At 46.4% G+C, this 20,541-nt stretch overlaps 3 protein-coding genes across 3 annotated transcripts; all 3 read right to left on the minus strand.

The window, feature by feature from the left end:
• Nucleotides 1–1,068: 1,068 nt before the first annotated feature.
• On the minus strand, nt 1,069–2,680 carry LOC308133275 (uncharacterized protein; the record flags this gene model as incomplete). The annotated part of the gene is made up of 2 exons (XM_080500578.1): nt 1,069–1,774; nt 2,187–2,680. The coding sequence occupies 2 exons, from the start codon at nt 2,678–2,680 to the stop codon at nt 1,069–1,071; spliced, it is 1,200 nt and encodes a 399-aa protein (XP_080356704.1).
• A 5,657-nt stretch (nt 2,681–8,337) lies between these two features.
• Nucleotides 8,338–12,743, minus strand: rpz (rapunzel). Its single transcript, XM_080500329.1, has 3 exons — nt 12,702–12,743; nt 10,674–10,713; nt 8,338–9,572 (listed from the first exon to the last, which is right to left on the minus strand). Exon 3 carries the CDS (start codon nt 9,563–9,565, stop codon nt 8,867–8,869), a length of 699 nt encoding a protein of 232 aa, XP_080356455.1. The 5' UTR covers nt 9,566–9,572; nt 10,674–10,713; nt 12,702–12,743; the 3' UTR covers nt 8,338–8,866.
• A 2,715-nt stretch (nt 12,744–15,458) lies between these two features.
• LOC308133977 (uncharacterized protein) lies at nt 15,459–20,018 on the minus strand. The gene is made up of 4 exons (XM_080501550.1): nt 19,475–20,018; nt 17,963–18,232; nt 17,122–17,212; nt 15,459–16,200 (listed from the first exon to the last, which is right to left on the minus strand). Exons 1-4 carry the CDS (start codon nt 19,938–19,940, stop codon nt 15,855–15,857), a joined length of 1,173 nt encoding a protein of 390 aa, XP_080357676.1. The 5' UTR covers nt 19,941–20,018; the 3' UTR covers nt 15,459–15,854.
• Between the last annotated feature and the right edge of the window lie 523 nt (nt 20,019–20,541).

Here is a 20,541-nt window from a genome sequence, read left to right on the forward strand (position 1 = left end):
ATGGGTTTTTGTTTGACAATCCTCTCCAGGGTGCGCTGATCCCTCTTGCTTGTACACTTTTTTTTTCTACCACATCTTTTACTTCCCTTGGACACAGAGCTCTGTGAACATCCAACCTCTTTGGCAATCACCTTTTGTGTCTTGCCCTCCTTCTTTAAAGTGTCAATGGTCATCTTTTGGACAGTTGTCCGGTCAGCAGTCTTCCCCGCGATTGTGTGTCATGCAGAATCAAACCGAGAGACCATTTAAAGGCTTCGCCAGGTGTTTTGAGTTAATTAGCTAATTAGAGTGTGGCACCAGGTGTCTTCAATATCTGACCTTTTCACCATATTCTCATTTTCTGAGATAATGAATATAGGGTTTTCATTGGTTGTCAGCTATAATCATCCTTTTGTTTTGGCAAAAAACACTTGAAATCTATCAGTCTGTTTGGAATGAATATATACATTCTACACGTTTGACTTTATAAATGGAATTAATGAAATAAATCAACTTTTTCATGATATTCTAATTATATGACCAGCACCTGTACATATATGATGGTGCATTCAGGGTTCACCAGAACATGGGAAAACTGAGTGTTGGCTGAAGAAATGCTGAACATGACTTTGTTTTTGATGAGGAAAATATAGAATAAAAATGTTAATAATTTTAATGATAAAAAGACAAAACAATACATGACTATTCTTTCTTGTTTGGTTATACATTTTTTATGATGGATTTTTTTTTTTAATGTTAATTAAGAATTAAAGTGGACTATTTGAGAAAAGTAGTAATGTTTCCCTGAACAAATTGAACCGAAGGTTTACAATTAAATGAAAAAAAAAAAAAATCCTCAGAGATTAATACTTCAGGAAAATCTCGGAAAGTTTCAGACGGGTGTCGAACTTGGAATTTCCCACTGGGAAAGCGGAAACTTCCCGCTCCGAGGAGCCGTCAAACTCTTTTCCCTCTGACTTGATTTTCCTTTAAAACTCCGGAACAAGCGGGAAACGGCGGGAAAAGTAAAAAAAAACCCAGCTCAACACCTGGGAATTCCCACCCTCCCATTCCCGTTTCCCACCCCGCTCACTCGGAGTGCACGCACAGCGCCACGTTCTTGTGGCGCTCCCAGTAGTGGCAGTCGTCCGGGAAGCTCCACGCCGCCGCCGCCTCCTTGTGGCGGCTGACGGCGTGGACCACGAAGCCGTCCAGGCCGTCCAGCCCGCGCAGCGCCTCCACGGCGGCGGGGGCGTTGCTCCGCCGCGCCGCGCCCTCCATCAGCTCCCGGACGAGGTCGCGCGGCACTGGCCGCGGGCCGCCGCTGTACGACGCCACCAGGCTGACGTCGTTGACCTGCGGCACCTCGAACCAGCTCCGCCCCTCCCCCCCCGCCACGTGGTGGAAGCGCTCGCCGGCGCGCCAGTTGCGGTACGAGCTGCCGGCGTGGTTGACGAGCCGCACCGACCAGTGGACCCAGTCGTACTTCTTCGCCAGGAAGTCCAGCAGCCGGCGGGCGGCGTCCGGCAGAGGCTCCGCCCCCTGCTCCCGCAGCAGGCGCTGCGCGTCCAGCCGGGCCTGCTCGGGGAACGCCGCCACGCAGGCCTCCACCGCCGCCTTCATCCGCCGCTCCACCTCCTCCACCTTGGCGCTCCAGCGCCGGATCTGGTCCTGCTCCTCGGCGGCGCCGGCGCTCAGGGCGCAGTGGCCCAGCAGGGCGATGAGGCCCAGCAGCAGCAGCTCCTTCATGCGGACGCAGAAGTCCTCCAGCAGGCGGCGGCTCCGCGACACGTACCTGCGAGACACGCTAGCGCGGGTTAGCGGCGCACGGGTTTTGAGAGATAACGTCCAGATTATAGAGCATCTTCCTCCTCTGACATCAGATTATAGAGCATCTTCCTCCTCTGACATCAGATTATAGAGCATCTTCCTCCTCTGACATCAGATTATAGAGCATCTTCCTCCTCTAACGTCAAATTATAGAGCATCTTCCTCCTCTAACATCAGATTATAGTGTCTTCCTCCCCCAACACCAGATTATAGAGCATCTTTCTCCTCTACCACCAGATTATAGAGCATCTTCCTCCTCTAACTCCAGATTATAGAGCATCTTCCTCCTCTACCACCAGAGTATAGAGCATCTTCCTCCTCTAACATCAGATTATAGAGCATCTTCCTCCTCTAACATCAGATTATAGAGCTCTCACCTCTCCGCCACCTCCAGGATGGACTCGCCGAAGCCGCCGGCGCCCATCAGGGCGTCGTGGAGCACGAACAGGTTCTTCTCGCCGCCCGTCCGGGCGAAGTGCTCCAGGAAGAGGCGGGTCTTCACCTCCCTGAAGCGCGGCTCCGCCTCCAGGATGTCCAGGTACTTCCGGAACTGGTTCCTCAGGTTCTCCTCCACGGAGAAGTACTGGGCGTCCAGCCGGCCGCGGCGGATCTCGCTGTCGATGTCCTCCATCTGGCCGGAGAGCAGGTCCAGGCGGCTGCGCACCGCCACGAACTGCTCCTTGACGTAGAACACCTCCTTGCTCTGCACGTTGTCCAGCGCCAGCCGCAGGACGGGCGCCGCCGCCTCGCACAGCGGGAACAGCTCGCCCACGGCGCTCGCCATCACCTCGGCGCCGCGCTCCAGCGTGTCCATGGCCGCCTCGATGGCCTCCTTCCTCTGGGCCACGGCACGCTCCAGGGGGCTGCTCATGGCGCCGTCGGGTCTGGAGGACAGGGAGACCAGGAGAGAGGCTCAGTGGTCATTTATTCATTCATTCATTCATTCATTCATTCATTCATTCATTCATTTATGTATTTATTTTTTATTTATTTATTTTCATTTATTCATTTAGTGATTGGTTGATTGGTTTATTTATTAATAAAAAAAATTCAATGTATTTATTTATTTATTTATTTGTGTATTTATTTTTATTTATTTATTATTTTATTTATTTATTTATTAGACAAACTGAATCTATTACATGACACGCTCGATGCTCAGCCTTTCTCTGGAAAATCGTTGCCGTGGAAACGCGGCTTCAGACTCCAGAAACCGGAAGAACATGCAAACTCCAGTGGTGAAGAAGAAAATTTAGTTTTTTCTGCACATAAAACTGTTATTTTCCCTTTTTTGTTTTTTTCTCTCTCTTCCTTTAATACGTGAATTGAAACATTGAAGAATTGTAATAACTACGCTTGAGATTTTAATATTCTACTTATAATTCTAATCATTTAACAAGCGTGTATTATTCGTGTGTGTGTGTGTGTGTGTGTGTGTGTGTGTGTGTGTGTGTGTGTGTGTGTGTGTGTGTGTGTGTGTGTGTGTGTGTGCGCGTGTGCGCGCGACCTGCGAGTTGAATTGGATGAAGCAGCGCAGAAGATGGATGGACGGTGGATCTTATCAGCCGCAATGAGCCGCTCCGGTGCGCAGGACGCAGGACTCCTCCACCCTGAAGGACGCAGGACGCAGGACTCAGGACGCAGGACGCAGGACTGCTCCACCCTGAAGGACGCAGGACTCCTCCACCCTGAAGGACGCAGGACGCCTCCACCCTGAAGGACGCAGGACGCCTCCACCCTGAAAGACGCAGGACGCAGGACTCCTCCACCCTGAAGGACGCAGGACGCAGGACTACTCCACCCTGAAGAACGCAGGACGCCTCCACCCTGAAGGACGCAGGTTAAAATAAGCCGAGGGGGGTCTGAGGACGGAGGCGCGCGCACGTCCTTCAGTAAAAGTGACAAAACAAAACGTGACTTTCCTCCTTTAAACCTTTAAAAAAACAAAAACTCCACAAATCAAAGCAACTTCACTTGAGCTCAGGTGGGAACAAACCAACATTAAACCGGAACAATAGAATCAAAATGTAAAGATCAATTAGTGGAGAGGTTTCGTGCGCGTGAGGTCAAAACCCACAAAGAAAATGCGCAACAACCCGCAGCGGCTTTTTTTTTTTTACGCACGAACCGCGGACACACCTTAACACCCCCCTCACCCCTATATGACGCAAGACGGGAGACATTCAGCGCATTCTTGCGAGTACCGCACTTTATACCCCCCCTCCATCACCCCCCCCCCCCCCTCCACCACCCCCCCATCGGTACCTGAGCGGCGCCGCTTCACGCCTGATGAGCCGCAAACAGCCGCAAACAAGTTCCGCCGTCTCCTCCGGACTAATCCTCCACCGAGGCGCAGCGCGAGGTTCCCACGGTGGAGAGAGAGAGAGAGAAGAGAGAGAGAGAGAGAGAGAGAGAGAGAGAGAGAGAGAGAGAGAGAGGTGAATATCTTCGCGGGGTCCATTTTCTCTCCAGTGGTTGTTTGACCGCAGGACGCAGCGGATCCTTCCTCTTCCACCATCGTCACTATAAATTAATATTAATATTAATAGAAACATCAATTTGGTTATTTTCTCCACCTTTTCAACGCTCTTGGCGCAAATTCTTCCACATTCGGTCCCTCAAGCTCCTGATAAAGGGATTTAAAAGGATTTTTTTTTTTTTTTTTTAAAAAGAAGAAAAACTTGAGGTAAGGAGACTAAAATGTTAATTTTAACGTGTATTTTCCTTCTTCTTCGCGTCACGCGTCAAATAATGTGGATTTATCTTTCAAGATGTTATAACTTGCTCGTGCTCAGCGGGAGTCTGGACGTTTAAACCTCCGCAGATGAAGTGATTAATGCGCTCTGGTGAGGACGTGAACGTGTTCATTTAGAATCAATAATGTTCAGAAATAATCACATATGAAAAAAAAAAAAAACCTTTTCGAACCACACGAGTCTTATTTTTTTAATGGTGATGATGTGATAATAATTAAATAAGCATCACGTCTCTCCTCCTCCGGTGCGCGCGCTCACGACGCACGAGCCTGAGCCTCCCGCGCCCTGAAAGAAAAAAAATTAAATTAAAAATCAATTTCTCCTCCGGTTCTTTTTGTTTTCTTCTCTAATTGGATTTTCCAGCTTCGGACTGCGAGAGTTGGAAACAATCTGCTTCACGGCTCGGAGGAGGAAAAGAGGCTCCATCGCATGACGCACGAGACTCCGGCTCCGTGTTCGGGTGACACGCGCTGCACGCGCGCGCGCGCGCACACACACACACACACACACACACACACACACACACACACACACACACACACACACACACACACGTCGCACCGACTCGCGTCCGCGCGTCACGCGCGCTTCTGTTCCTGGTTCGGTTCTTCAACTGTGAGTTCAGCCGGTAACCGGTTCAGCTGGATTCAGCAGCATGAGGGTCATTCCTGGGACGTTTTACCCCCCGGGGTGGATGTCTGTCCTCGTGACCCCCTCTGGGTGGAGGTACAGCTCTTTCTGCCCCTGTGGGTGGAGGTAAACCTCTTTGTGGTGGAGCTAAACCTCTTTCTACCCCACTGGGTGGAGGTAAACCTCTTTCTGCTCCAAGAGGGTGGATGTCTGTCCTTGCGGCCCCCACAGGGTGGAGGTAAAGCTCTTTGTGGTGGAGGTAAAGCTCTTTCCACCCCCTGTGGGTGGAGGTAAACCTCTTTCTACCCTCTGTGGGTGGAGGTAGACCTGTTTGTGGTGGAGGAAAAGCTCTTTCTACCCCCTGTGGGTGGATGTAAACCTCTTTCTATCCCGACAGGGTGGAGGTAAACCTCTTTTTGGTGGAGGTAAAGCTCTTTCTACCCCCTGTGGGTGGAGGTAAACCTATTTTTGGTGGAGGTAAAGCTCTTTCTGCCCCTCTGGGTGGATGTCTACTCTTTCTGCCCCCTGTGGGTGGAGGTAAACCTCTTTGTGGTGGAGGTAAAGTTCTTTCTACCCCCTGTGGGTGGAGGTAAAGCTCTTTCTGCCCCTGTGGGTGGAGGTAACCCTCTTTGTGGTGGAGGTAAAGCTCTTTCTCCCCCCTCTGGGTGGAGGTAAAGCTCTTTCTGCTCCAAGAGGGTGGATGTCAGTGCTTCTGGCCCCCTGTGGGTGGATGTCTACTCTTTCTGCCCCCTGTGGGTGGAGGTAAACCTCTTTCTGCCCGCTATGGGTGGATGTCAGTGCTTGTGGCCCCCATAGGGTGGAGATAAACCTGTTTCTGCTCCCTGTGGGTGGAGGTAAACCTCTTTCTGCCCCCTTTGGGTGGAGGTAAAGCTCTTTGTGGTGGAAATAAAGCTCTTTCTGCCCCGACAGGGTGGATGTCTGTCCAGCTTGTGGCCCCCACAGGGTGGAGGTAAACCTCTTTCGGCCCCTGTGGGTGGAGGTAAACCTGTTTCTGCCCCCTCTGGGTGGAGGTAAAGGTCTTTCTGGTGGAGATAAAGCTCTTTCTGCCCTGAGAGGGTGGATGTCTGTCCTTTCGTCCCCCTGGATGGAGGTAAACCTCCTTCTACCCCTGTGGGTGGAGGTAAACCTCTTTCTGAGCGGAGGAGGAGGGTTTGTGGATTTGGTGGATGTCTGACGGAGTTCAGAGGAAAACGGGTGGAGAGAGGAGCAGGATGGACGCAGGACGCCCTCTGGTGGACAAACCTGGAAACGACCTGTGACGGTGTAACGAACTCGAAATACTCGAGTAGAAATACTGAGACCCGGAAAAGAACAAACAAAAAACAATAACGAAATTATTAATATTATTATTTTAATACTATTATTGTTGTTGTTGTGGTTTATAATAATAATAATACAGACAGACAAGATTAATACATGAATAAATAAGTGAACATAAAAATATTTAAATAAAGACATTGTGTTTGTTTGTTTGTAATATAAAACTGAAGAGCAACACTATTATTGTTGTTTCCTAGTCTTGATCGTCAGTTTATTACACACAAACACAATGTTTAGATTTTTGTTATTCCTTATTTTTAACCATTGATTTATGTATTATATCATGTTAATATTTTACAGTGCGCTCATTTAGAATTTATTAGAAATATAATAATAATTAGTCTCCCAGACACAATGAGACCTTCTTTAAATAAGACCAGGCAGCGCCATCTGCCGTCAGGCAGGGGAACTACCTGCCCTGGAGCAGGGGGTGTGTAACTTGAAGTAACTGAAGTACTTCGTTACTCGTGTTTCTTCCGCGATTCGTATGGAATCAGACGAGTCAGCGTTTTTTCCACACATGTTTTATTTATACTGGCGTCAATCATCCGAACAAACAATAATTAAAAAGAAGGCCACATAGACACATGATGAGTTTCCCACCACAATAAGAGCTTCGGCGATGATCCAGAGATGCAACGAGAAGAGAAGCAGCCACAGAACGGAAATATATAAATATATACAAACTATATAAAGCCGAGGAAACGATATAAAACTCCTTCAGGCACGTTGGTCACGAGAGACGAAGGTATAAAAATATAATAATAATAAAAAAAAAGATGATTTGAAGGTTAAGTCTTTAAAGTTTTCAGCAGCTTCAGAAAGAGGAAGTCGGCAGGTTTTTTATTTTGGTAATTGATCTATTATTCCGTCTGAAATGATTTAAACACATTTTCAGCCAAGCTGGACTCGAGCAAAGTGGGAAGATAAAATTCTTTAAACTTTAATGAATCTACATAAAATAAAGCGTTGATTAATCCTCCTCAGGTCTGTAATTCACTTTCAACTTGGATTTATTGTTTTAATCTTGCGGATTTTTTGTGATTTTTAAAATTTTTTCATCCGATTTGAATCCTGCGGTTGAGTCGAAGCACAGCAATCAGGATTTCTACTGTTTTTCTGGTTATTTTATTTATTTATTTTTTGCTGTTGATTTTTCCTGCTCAGGACGTAGTGATATATATATATATATATATATATATATAACATTTTATTTTTTTCTACATGTGATTTGTCCCATACCACTGGGGTACAAACAAAGATTGTGTGATATGACTTATTAACGATTCAGCGAAACGTTTCTGGAAAAAAAAAAAAAAATTCCCATATCTAGAATTTTTTTTAGTTTTCGTGTTACTATTTGTTGCTAAAAAAAAAAAATTCCAATATTGTCTGGAATTTTTCTAGTTTTAGTGTTTCTATTTGTTGCTATAATAAAATAAAATAAAAAATTCCCATATCATCTAGAATTTTTCTAGTTTTAGTGTTTCTATTTGTTGCAAAAAAATAAAAATTCCCATGTCTGGAAATTTTTTAGTTTTAGTTTTTGTTTATTGCAAAAAAAAAAAAAAAAAAAAAAAATATATATATATATATATATATAAAAGAAATCCAATATCGTCTAGAATTTTTCTAGTTTTAGTGTTTCTATTTGTTGCAAAAAAATAAAAATTCCCATGTTTGGAATTTTTTTAGTTTGTTTGTTTATTGCAAAAAAAAAAAAAAAAAAATCCCATATTGTCTAGAATTTTTCGAGTTTTAGTGTTTGTATAAAAAAATTAAAAAAAATTCCCATGTCTGGAATTTTTCTAGTTTTAGTGTTTCTATTTGTTGCTAAAAAAAAAAAAAAAAAAAAAAGAATTCCCAGTTCGGAATTTTTCTCATTTGTGTTTCTTTTGTTGCGAAAATTTTTTTTCCCCAAAGTGTCTTGAATTTTTAGTTTTAGTGTTTGTTTATTGCAAAAAAAAAAAAAAAAAAAAAAAATCCCATATCGTCTAGAATTTTTCTAGTTTTAGTGTTTATATTTGTTGCAAAAATAAAAAAAAATATCCAGTTTTAGTGTCTAAAACAAATACTAGTTGAGTTTCGTTCTCCGTTCTGAAGCAGAACCCGGTTGGATGTTTGGGTTCTAAGGAAAAACCAGCAAGTAACCGAACGGCGAAGAGAAAAGTGGGATGTTCCCAGAAGAAAGTGCGACGACGTTCCTGCAGCGATAGAAGAAGCACAGTTCGGGTTTCATGCGGGTTCCTCACAGACAAAAGTGGTGGTGCCCCCGATCCACTCCCCCATCCCCCCCTACCACCCCCCCCTACCACCCCTCCCCCACCCCCCTACTTGCAGCGGCGCAGCGCCTCCTGCATCTTCTCCTGCACGTGCTCCATCTTCTCCGCCCACTCCTCGCTCAGGCCCTCCTCGTCGTCGCCGATGACGGCGGCGTAGCCCATGAGCGCGATGAGGCCGATGCAGAAGAGGTAGGTGAGGCGGGTGCAGAGGCGCTCCATGGTGCGGCGGTCGCCCTGCGAGTGGCGCAGGTACACCTCCAGCACCGGCCGGCTGAACAGCTTGGGCTTGCCCGTCACGCCGTCGTACAGCGTGTGCAGGTTCTGGTCGCCCAGGTCGTTGGCGTAGCTCTCCTCGAAGTCCTCCTTCTTGCGCTCGCGGTGCTCGGGCCGCGCCTCCACCATCTCCATGAACTTGCGGAACTGGTTCTTCAGGTTCTCCTCCACGCCGCAGTACTGGCCGTCCAGCGTCTCCTTCTTGATCTGCACCAGCGTGTCGCGGTTCTGCCGCGACAGCTGGTCCAGCGCGCCGTTCACCGAGCCGAACTCGCGCTTCAGCGTGCGGATGTCCTCGTCGTCCACGTGGTGCAGCACCACGCGGATCAGCGAGCCCGCCACGCCGAAGATGGGGTTGACCACGGCGGCGGCCGAGGAGATGGTGGCCACGCACTGCAGCACCTTGACCAGGCCCTGCTTCAGCTTGGCGCGGTCCTCGCTCAGCTCCGGGTCCTCATCCAACATGGCCGACATGCCCGCGCTAAGGGCGATTTAGTGTGGAAGGAAGAAGAAGAGAGGAAAGTGGATCATTGCAGCTTTTCACTCTGAAGTTCTACTTTTATTGTGAAAGAACAAAGTGAAGAATTTAAAATTCGAGGGTACGTCACTTTATGTTATGTTTTGTATGTAGTTTAAGTCCTTTCAATTATTAAACTCTCTCTCTATATATATATATATATATATATATATAGGAGGCACTGATACCATCCCCGTTACATTTTCTGTGAATATATTTAAATGATTTTAAAATAGATTTTAAAAGTAATATTTATTCAAATAAAAAGTTCCCTGTTGCATCTTCTGTGCACAACTATATTTAAATAATTTTTAACTCATTTTAAAACTGATTTTTATTAAAATAAAAAGTTCCCTGTTACATTTTCTGTGCACAAATATATTTAAATATTTTTAAAATTGATTTTAAAACTAATTTTTATTCAAAAAAAAGTTCCCTGTTGCATCTTCTGTACACAAATATATTTAAATATTTTTTTAATTGATTTTAGTAAAACAAAGTTCCCCGTTACATTTTCTGTGAATATATTTAAATAATTTTTAAAATAGATTTTAAAACAATTTTTTTACTAAACTAAAAAAGAGAATTTAAGCCGATTATTCTACGTGCAGAACTCTTTAAAACTAAGCTAAATATATAAATATTTTTTTTTTTAAGTAATTTCCAAAAACGACAGTTTAGTGAACTAGCGTTTTAAACTGAAAACTGTTTTAAAAGAAGTTTATATTTCTATTTTGTAAACACAGACGTGCAAAACTTCATTTCTGTGCACGTGACAGGATTTAGTAGTGCCTTATTTTGAAATTGTAAGTATTAAGAAAGGAAAGATCGAATCAAACACGAAAGGATTGTGACTTTTAACAAGTAATATTTATATTAAATATCTACATTAGAACACTCTTATTAGCAAAAGTTTCATATCAGGGTGTAAATTCTATATAGAGAGAAGTGACCCGGGGGGGGGGGGGGTCACAGTTCTATGTGGCACCGGCGGTGACATCATCACTTCACATCAAATAATTTTTCACACAAATGAGATCAAAGTGTCGTCAAGAAGAAACTCACTGAGAATCTTTCCTCTCCGAGGAACTTCAGGGTCGAACTCCTGAAACGACACAAACACAATCAGTGTGTGTGTGTGTGTGTGTGTGTGTGTGTGTGTGTGTGTGTGTGTGTGTTAGAAAACACTGTGTATTTTTAGACTCACCAGTAAAAATAGATGCTCTGTTTTCAATCACTGCTGACACACACACACACACACACACACACACACACACACACACACACACACACACACACACACACACACACACACACACACACACACACACACACACACACACACACACACACACACACACACACACACACACACACACACACACACACACACACACACTTTCTGTTTTGCTTCCTGCTGCCTATAAAAGTCCCTGTGCTGCCGACAGGGGGCGCAGTTTCTCCCCCTCAGACCTGCAGCTCCTCATTTCAGCACCACCACAGTGGACTGACTGATTTTAACCCTTTAACTGCCGGATTGATTAAACAAAAATGTAAAAAGAAAAAAAAACCCCAACTAAATTAAATTAAAAATCGCTTTAAAAGCACAACACAGCAGGAACCGTCTACCCTTTGTCCTCATCCTCCACCTGAATGACCTCACAGAATTTGAAACGTATAAAATATGAGCCGTCGTTCATTTCTTCTTCAAAAACCTCCAACAAAATCCAGTTTATCCTGCTTTTAAACTGATTTTTGTTAAAAGCTTTTTTATTTTTTCTGCATTACTTGTGTTTGACAGAGACTGAAATCACATTTCTTACGTTTTATTCTATTTTCTCGTGTCTTTTGTTCGCAGGCGACGCTTCAGGTGTGGATGTGATGCTTCCGGCCGCAGCAGGTAATGAAAGGGTTAATGGGGCTTAAACGTACCTTTAAAACAGGATCAACGTGATGCGTTTTAATTTTTACAGCACGTGAATTGATCACAGCTGCACTCAGGACAGTGGGAGACAGAAAAACAACCCGTTTTAACTATGGAGGAGTTGTTAAAGGGTCAATTAACCCTTTGTGCCAATAACACTTCCCCTTTAAATCCACTTGGGCCTTAAATGTGTGTCAATGAAGTAAATTAACCATTTAGAGACATATTTCATCATTTTGTCGAATAAATAAAGAACTTTTTGGTCAGATGGGGAATTTTTATATTTTTTACAAAAAAAGTCTAATTAAAAAGAAAATCTCTGACCAATCAGAGCTTTTGTGATTAAAATCTGCGTGTCATTCAACCAATCACAGCCCGAGAGAAGAACTTGGCCCTGAAAGAGCTGCAGAGGAAACAAACTCACTTCACATCGTGACTCTGGTTTTACTTCAGTGCGTCATTACGCCAAAAAACAAGCTTCATAAATTCAAAAAAAATGAAGAATAAAGTGGCAGTTTGGAGGCGTGAAGATGAGATTTGATGAACGGATGGTGTGTGAGGAGGAGGAGGAGGGAGAGAGGTGGAGGAGGAGGCAGAGAGGTGGAGGAGGAGGTGTCATCCTGCTCTCACCTGGTTAAAACACAGAGGCCATCTTGAATGTTTGACGTGACCACGGCACTTTTACGCTTCAAACCTAATAATAAACAAACAAAAACCCTGTTCCTTTACGTTTCTCTGGTCTTTCCGACTCGTTTTTAGTCGTTTTGTCCAGGTGTCAATGTCAGATCTGCTCCTTCCTCGGGCCTTTGGAGCAGATCTGAGGAAGGACACGCAAACAATGCGCTAAAACGAGACACGACAATGAGGGTTCCTTCGGAGTATCCTGTGTTTGTGAGCGTTAAGATGATTAAATCATCCGGTGTGGAGCCGCCGAGGGCCCGTCAGCCGCCTCCCGGCCCTCCACAGCTCCCCCTAGCCGTCCCCTCCATGTTTCCTCGTTAGTGCGCACCGTGAAGCCCTGACCCTCCCTGATCCACCACAGTCAAAAAACACCCCAAAACACCCGAAAAGTCGGGACTTTTCGGTGTGAACGTGAGCTGGAGGGTGTCGTGGCGCCTCCAGAGCGTCGCGAGGCCGAACGGGGCTCCGCAAGGCTCCGGATTACTCACCTTAAACAGGCTGGACGCGCCTCAGCCTTCCCCTCACCAGAGTCCCAGGCTCGACGCACTCCTTCTTCTTCCCAGCAATCCCTGCAAAAAGGACACTTCCATGTTACTACAGTCTGCAGGGGTGATCACATCCAACTAAATCACCTTTAAACACCTCAAAAAGCCCCAAATAGCCCAAAATGGCACCAAGAGGCCTTAAAAATTTACCATTTTTAATATTATATTAAAAAATGGCCGAAAATTGGCTTTAAATATAAAAACCCCTTCCTCATGTATGTACAGTCGTACCCCCTATATTGTCGACTTATTGCGGTCCATTCAGCGTGGTACGGTTGAAACTCGGTAGGGTTTGTCATTGGGAGCGCAGCGGAACTTTGCGATGCGTCCTGCGCTGCAGCGCACCGGCAGGAGGCTCTGCACGCTCCTCTACAGCCCGTCCCAGGCCAGACTGCAGCCTCTCCTTGTGGATTTTCACTGACAAATCGCGAAGGAAAGATAATTTCACGCGAGTAGAATCCAACAAAGTCGAGGGAGTCGCGGCGGATCCAAGCGGACCTCTCCAAAAGTGCACTGGCGTCTCCAGCGGCACAGAGAGCTCTCCGCGGGCTCTGGCGCAGAGGTAACAGGGTTTTCCCCAACATAAAAAAGGTATATTTTTAATTATATTTGGTAAAATTGATCAATTATACTGAGAAAATGAAAGGGACGTGTGAGTAATGTCCATTTTTATCCACAGAGAAACGTTGCGCACAGAGAAACGTTCCCAATGACGCAAAAGCACTTCATACAAAAGATTGATGTATTTGAATATATAACTGGACAAATTCTACATTTCTTATTAATATTGAGTCTTTAGTATACGCTGGCAATAGAATTGACCTTTTTAATGGAGATGTTTATGGCCGGAGGGTCCAGAAAACGCGCCCCAGACGCTCGTTCATCCAGACTGCAGTGCGTAAAATTCCGTCCTGGAGCTTTTAAAGGACGACGCAGATCAGTCCTCGCGAGGAGGGGGGGAGGGGTGGGGGGGGGGGTTCCGCTCCGACGGTTGAAGTTGTTTACCCAAAATAAACCTCATGCAAATGAGTCCAACGGCCTCCAGCGCGTGTCTGCGGTGACGCGGCGTCCTGATCAGCAGCCTCCCGTGTTGACGCTGCTCGTTTCCACACAGCGCATCGCGATTACTGGGCGTTTTCAGGCCCTGCGTGTCCGGACCTGAGCCTCCTGCATGCGGGCTGGGGACCCCGTCATCTCCCACCCCCCCTCCCTCATCCATCCCCTCACCCTCTCACCCCGGCGGGCATGCGACATAACAGCCGAGCGCACAAGGAGGCCCTGTGTCTCCGGGAATGAAAGGACAGCTGTGCGCGCGCGGAGCCACAAAGACCCGGTTATCTGCCCGCGAGATGCGCTCGCCTCTGATTGGCGCTCCATGTTTTTTTTTTTTTTTTATCATCACGTTTCATCACCAGAGCGCAGCAGCCGCAGCTTTTGCGCGCCTGTCCGCCTTTTTACGCACGTTTGCAGCGCGGCAGCTGTCGAGGCGACTCGTGTTTCAAGTCACCAGGCTGAAGATCCGCAGACCCGCAAGGCAGCCGCGCAGAACATGTGCGGGGGAAACCGCCGCACCTGCGCGGCATCAGCTGATGCGCGTCGTTCTGGAGGAGGAGGAGGAGGAGAGGCGCTTGTTTGTCGCAGCTGGGAGGAGCCGCGGCAGCTGTCGGAGGGGCGGAGACAAGCAGGGACACGTTCCTTCGTCATGACTGAAAATATTAAGCCTTTTTATTTATTCATCTAAATATTGTGGCCTCTGTAGTAGAAATACTGATCTAAATGCATTTAATAGTAGGGGCTATTTTTATTTCTTAAAAGCCACAATTTCGTGAAAATAAAACATAAAACCTTCAGATGTTCCAAGTTCTCTCCACAATATGAACATTTTCAACTAAATATGTTCATATCTTTCATATTAAACACGTTCATCACCTGCTAATGTGTCAGTTATGGAGGTAAGTGATGGTTTTTTTCACATTGTGTAAAATCTCTATAAGAAATACAAATGTTATTTTATCGTGCATTAATAAAATGAAAAATAAAGGTTTCTTTTACTGCAGTGGAGGTTTTGCTTCTTGTCTGTGTGTTTAAATAGTTTTAAATGAAGAAATGATTCATATCCAACAGTCTGGCATCAGGGAATTTTATGGTAAAATGTAAAAATAACAATTCCTGTGAACATTTCTGAGAATCTTCAAGCTAAAAATGACATTTCTTGTGTTTCTGTTCGTATTTTTAGCCCCAAAATGTCTTTTTTTCCCTCCATTTTACATCTTTAAGTTTTTTCTACTGTAAAAATAGAAATCTATTTAAAACTAGAAGGCACAACAGTTGAATTGTAATTATTTAAAGTATGAACACAAGATGTCTATGTTCTTCTGGTGCACTGGCCACAGTATCCAGTGCTGACCAGCAGGGGCGCTGCTCCATCACTGTATATGTTAAATATACTTTATGATCGTTTTCAACCTTTATTCTGGTTTTATTGAAGAAATTGAGATTCTGCAGCTGAAAACTGAAGTGATTTACTGTAAAATAGCAAAAAATGTCCATGTTTGTGTCAAAATCTCTGAAATATGTCCACTTAATGTCTCTTTCATCCAAAAGTACACATTTTACAGACAAATGCACTCATTAGTTAAATGGTTATCATTTTTATTCATATAAAGAGAAAAAAATGCATTTTTTAAAGTTTTAACGAGGTTAAAGAAAATGAAGTCAAGTTTCAAGCCATTTTCACTGTAAAATACAACAAAAAGGGAAATAAAATGTAAATATTTGAATAAATTACCTGAAACAGACATTAGATTCCAACAGAAATTCACTTCATGTCACTTGTTTTTCTTCAAAATGAAAACTTTTTCTTTTCTTTTCTTTTTTTTGAAAAACTAGAAATCTCAACAAACGTAACACTTGGAGCTCCTGGCGGCGTGTTGCTGCAGTTACAGGTGTCGGCCTGTAGGGGCGCTACACTTACAAATCAGGATGTGTGTGTGTGGTGGCTCCTGTGCAGTCATGCAGTGGAGTAGAGCCCAAAGTAATGAGATTACACACAGAGGGGGGGGGGGGGGGGGGGGTGGTCAGAAGAGTCTGCAGCCATCAGCTGCACATGATGTCCCCGGCGTCCTGCGCGGCGTCCCCCGGCGGGCCGGCGCCGTCCGGCAGGTGGCCGTAGGGCGGCGCCTCCCCCTGGCTGTAGAAGCGGCTGGAGGAGGCGGCCCAGGCGTCCGGGTGGGGGGGCAGGGGCAGCGGCGGCGGGTGCGGGGGGGGCCCCGGCTGGGAGGAGAAGGGGCAGTGGGGGAAGGCCCCGGGCCGCGCCGGGGTGGCCTGCTGCCGCGCCACCTTGCGGGCGTAGTAGCGGCGCGACGCCGCCCGCCAGGCGGCGCGCTTGATCCGCTGGGCCTCCTCGGGCAGCTGGGACATGGGGACGCTCCTCTTCTTGTTCCTGGACGGGCGGGAGAGACGGGTGGGGACAGGTGGGGACGGGCGGGGACGGGACAAAAAGAAGAAAAAAAAAAAAGACACATTCTGACTCCGTGAATGAAACAAGAAAAACACTGAAAGTGTGAATAATTCGGTTTCTGATGAGCCGTCCAATCAGAGGGAGCCCTGCAGAGCTGGAGCCCCGCCCACTAGGGGAGGAGTGAGTGTGTGTGTGTGTGTGTGTGTGTGTGGAGAGCTGACCAACTGTTTCCATGACAACGGTTCAAGTGAAAAGGCATCGTTTTAGCATTTTGGTGTCAAAAAGACTTTAAAATGTTCTGAAAGTGATGCGGTTGGGGCTAGGTTGTCAAAATAAAAGTACCAAGTTGGATTGTTGTTACGATGACTGTCAAAATAAAACAACGTAGTTGGATTGTTATTATGGTAACTGTCAAGATAAAAGCATCAAGTTGGATTGTTATTATGGTCACTGTCAAAATAAAATTACCAAGTTGGATTGTTATTATAGGGACTGTCAAAACAAAAGTACCAAGTTGGATTGTTATTACGGTGACTGTCAAAATAAAACTACCAAATTGGATTGTTATTACAGTCACTGTCAAAACAAAAGTATCAAGTTGGAGTGTTATTATGATGACTGTCAAAATAAAAGTACCAAGTTGGATTGTTATTATAGGGACTGTCAAAATAAAATGACCTAGTTGGATTGTTATTACGGTGACTGTTAAAATAAAAGCACCAAGTTAGATTATTTTTACAGTGACTGTCAAAATAAAAGCACCAAGTCCCAGGAGAGTACGGAGTAAACTTTGTTCTGATTGACTGCGAGTTTAATCGTTTTCAGTCACGAAAAAAAACAAAACAAACCCATCAGGTCTGTACTGAGCGCGCTCAGACTGGCGCAAACAGGAAGTGGCGTCACCTCAGACTCTCGCCGTCGGAGATGTGCACTCCGCCCGGGTCGGGATGAAACTTCTCCTGGAGCCTTTTCCTCGGGCTGCTCGTCAGCGCCCCTGCAGGACAAACACTATATCATTATATCAGCCCAGAGGCCACATCCAGACCTCCAGAGTTCCAGACCCCCAGAGATCCAGACCTCCAGAGATCCAGAGTTCCAGAGCTCCAGACCTTGTTATTATGGTAACTGTCAAAACAAAAGTACCAAGTTGGATTATTATGATCACTGTCAAAATAAAAGCACCAAGTTAGATTATTATTATGGTGACTGTCAAAATAAAAGTACCAAGTTGGATTATTATTATGGTGACTGTCAAAATAAAAGTACCAAGTTGGATTGTTATTACTGTGACTGTCAAAATAAAAGTACCAAGTTGGATTATTATTATGGTGACTGTCAAAATAAAAGTACCAAGTTGGATTATTATTACGGTGACTGTCAAAATAAAAGTACCAAGTTGGATTATTATTACGGTGACTGTCAAAATAAAAGCACCAAGTTAGATTATTATTACTGTGACTGTCAAAATAAAAGTACCAAGTTGGATTATTATTATGGTGACTGTCAAAATAAAAGTACCAAGTTGGATTATTATTACGGTGACTGTCAAAATAAAAGTACCAAGTTGGATTATTATTACGGTGGCTGTCAAAATAAAAGCACCAAGTTGGATTATTATTACGGTGACTGTCAAAATAAAAGCACCAAGTTAGATTATTATTACGGTGACTGTCAAAATAAAAGCACCAAGTTAGATTATTATTACAGTGACTGTCAAAATGAGCTCCAGACCTTCAGCACTTACTTCTCCCCCCGGGACTCGGGCTGCGTGGCTCCTCCCCCCCCTCCCCCCGCCGCCCCCCCGCCGTCCTCTCCTCGCTCATCTCCCACTTGATGAGGACGGCGTCCAGGTCGCAGGCCTCCTCCTTGACCACGCCCCCGCAGGCGTCCGGCCCCCCCGAGGCCTCGGAGGACTGGTCCAGGACGGGCCGGCCCGGGGAGGGGGAGGGGGGCAGGGTGGACTCCAGGCTGTGGGGGGAGACGAGGGAGGAGGGGGGGCCGCCGAACAGGCCCACTGAGGACAGAGGAGGGGAGACTCCGTCAGACACCGTCACCTTCACCGCTTCGGTGTAGCCTCCGTCACTTCAGCTTGTCAGCCAGAAACAGTAAATACAACTTTATAAATACTATTAGAAACAAACCGTAAATACAACTTTATAAATATTTAGAGAAATAAACAGTAAATATAACTTTATACATTTAGAGAAATAAACTTTTGATGTGATTGTTTGTCAACATGTTCTGAACGAACTGCTGCTTTTCAGACCATGGGTTCAAAAATATAAATAAATAAATAAATAAATAAATAAATAAATTCTGGTGATCAGGTGAGTGGAGGTGATCTAGTGAGGGTGGAGGTGATCGACAATGAAGGTGGAGGTGATCAAGTGAGGGTGGAGGTGATCAGGTGAGGGTGGAGGCAATCTAGTGAGGGTGGAGGCAATCTAGTGAGGGTGGAGGTGAACAGGTGAGGGTGGAGTTGATCTACAATGAGAGTGGAGGTGATCGACAATGAGGGTGGAGGTGATCGACAATGAAGGTGGAGGTGATCAAGTGAGGGTGGAGGTGATCAGGTGAGGGTGGAGGCAATCTAGTGAGGGTGGAGGTGAACAGGTGAGGGTGGAGTTGATCTACAATGAGAGTGGAGGTGATCGACAATGAGGGTGGAGGTGATCGACAATGAGGGTGGAGGTGATATACAGTGAAGATGGAGGTGATCAAGTGAGGGTGGAGGTGATCGACAATGAAGGTGGAGGTGATCTAGTGAGGGTGGAGGTGATCTACAGTGAGGGTGGAGGCAATCTAGTGAGGGTGGAGGCAATCTAGTGAGGGTGGAGGTGAGCAGGTGAGGGTGGAGTTGATCTACAATGAGAGTGGAGGTGATCGACAATGAGGGTGGAGGTGATATACAGTGAAGATGGAGGTGATCTACAATGAGAGTGGAAGTGATCAGGTGAGGGTGGAGGTGATCTAGTGAGGGTGGAGGTGATCAGGTGAGGGTGGAGGCAATCTAGTGAGAGTGGAGGTGATCAGGTGAGGGTGGAGGTGATCAGGTGAGGGTGGAGGTGATCTACAATGAGGGTGGGTTGATCTAGTGAGGGTGGAGGATATCTAGTGAGGGTGGAGGTGATCTCACCATCCGTCCTCCATCACACACACACACACACACACACACACACACACACACACACACACACACACACACACACACACACACACACACACCTTGTCGACCGCTAAAACAACGTTTACTCACGTGAGATCCTCATTTCACACTCCTGCTGCTCGGCCGCGGCCTCCGGGTCCCCGCAGCCCGGGTCACCCCGGGCCGGGTCACAGCTGTCCGGGTCGCTGACCCCCCGGTAGTTGTCGTCCAGGTCGCAGCCCCCCCCGCCCTCGCTGCCCTCCGGGTCGCAGCCCCCCCCGCGCTCGCCGCCCGCCTGCCGCTCCTCGGAGCTCCGGGCCTCGTACAGCCCGCAGGAGCAGCCCTGGCGCCGCAGGAGCCGCAGGTCCCGCTCCAGCGCCGCCAGGCGGCCCTCCAGCCTCCGGATCTCGCGGTCCCGGCCCTCCACCACCCGCCGGTACTCGCGGCTCCGCGCGCCGTTGACGCTGACCAGCACGTTGATGACGGAGTCTACGGCGAGCCGGACGGCGTTCTCCAGCACGGAGGCCTCGTGGTCCCGCAGCGGCGGGTGGAAGAGTCGGTCCGTGTCCAGGTCCATCCTCCTCGGCGGGAGTTTACCGACGACGACGACGACGACAACAACAACCGGAGCGGCGGAAAAAATAAACACTCAGACCTGCTCAGGAAGCTCTTCTTCTCTGGGGTAAAAAAAAAAAAAAAAACCTGGCGGAGCTCCGCCCACAGCGCCCCCTGCTGGCCACCGCCGGGCACGACACGGCCGCTCCGCTGCAAGGGACTTTGCTTCTCGCGAGCGATTTGAGCAGATTTATTATTTATTACCTTAAAGGTCCTTGAAGTAATAAAAAAAAAACAAACACATTTCAAAGCGACAGAACCGTTGGGTTTTTTTCCTCTTCTTCACCGAAAACATTCAGATAAGCAGAGCGCCAACCTCCCGCGCCATCTGGTGGCCACAGTTCGTTATTACATCACGTGTCTGCAAATATCCCAAAACAACGTTCGTCCCCAGGAAGCGTTTAAACCGCTTGAGGGTTGATAAACACAACAAACTGTTTAAAAGTCCTTAAAGGAAGAAAACATATATATATATATCAAAGATACCCGTTGGTTTGCATTTCCAGAAGAAAATGCAAGTGTGAATGCTTGACACTTGGTTGAATAAAGCTGATCTGCTTTGA

The sequence above is a fragment of the Blennius ocellaris genome, assembly GCF_963422515.1.
Source record: "Blennius ocellaris genome assembly, chromosome: 8".
In the NCBI taxonomy this organism is placed as follows: domain Eukaryota; kingdom Metazoa; phylum Chordata; class Actinopteri; order Blenniiformes; family Blenniidae; genus Blennius; species Blennius ocellaris.

Excerpts from the sequence above, each read along its gene's own strand:
- rpz (XM_080500329.1), bottom strand. The coding sequence starts at position 9,565 with ATGTCGGCCATGTTGGATGAGGACCCGGAGCTGAGCGAGGACCGCGCC.
- LOC308133977 (XM_080501550.1), bottom strand. The coding sequence starts at position 19,940 with ATGGACCTGGACACGGACCGACTCTTCCACCCGCCGCTGCGGGACCAC. Across the intron at positions 18,233-19,474 it reads GTGTGAAATGAGGATCTCAC|TGGGCCTGTTCGGCGGCCCC; the intron begins GTGAGTAAACGT and ends CTCTGTCCTCAG. Across the intron at positions 17,213-17,962 it reads CCCGAGTCCCGGGGGGAGAA|GGGCGCTGACGAGCAGCCCG; the intron begins GTAAGTGCTGAA and ends TTTGTCCTGCAG.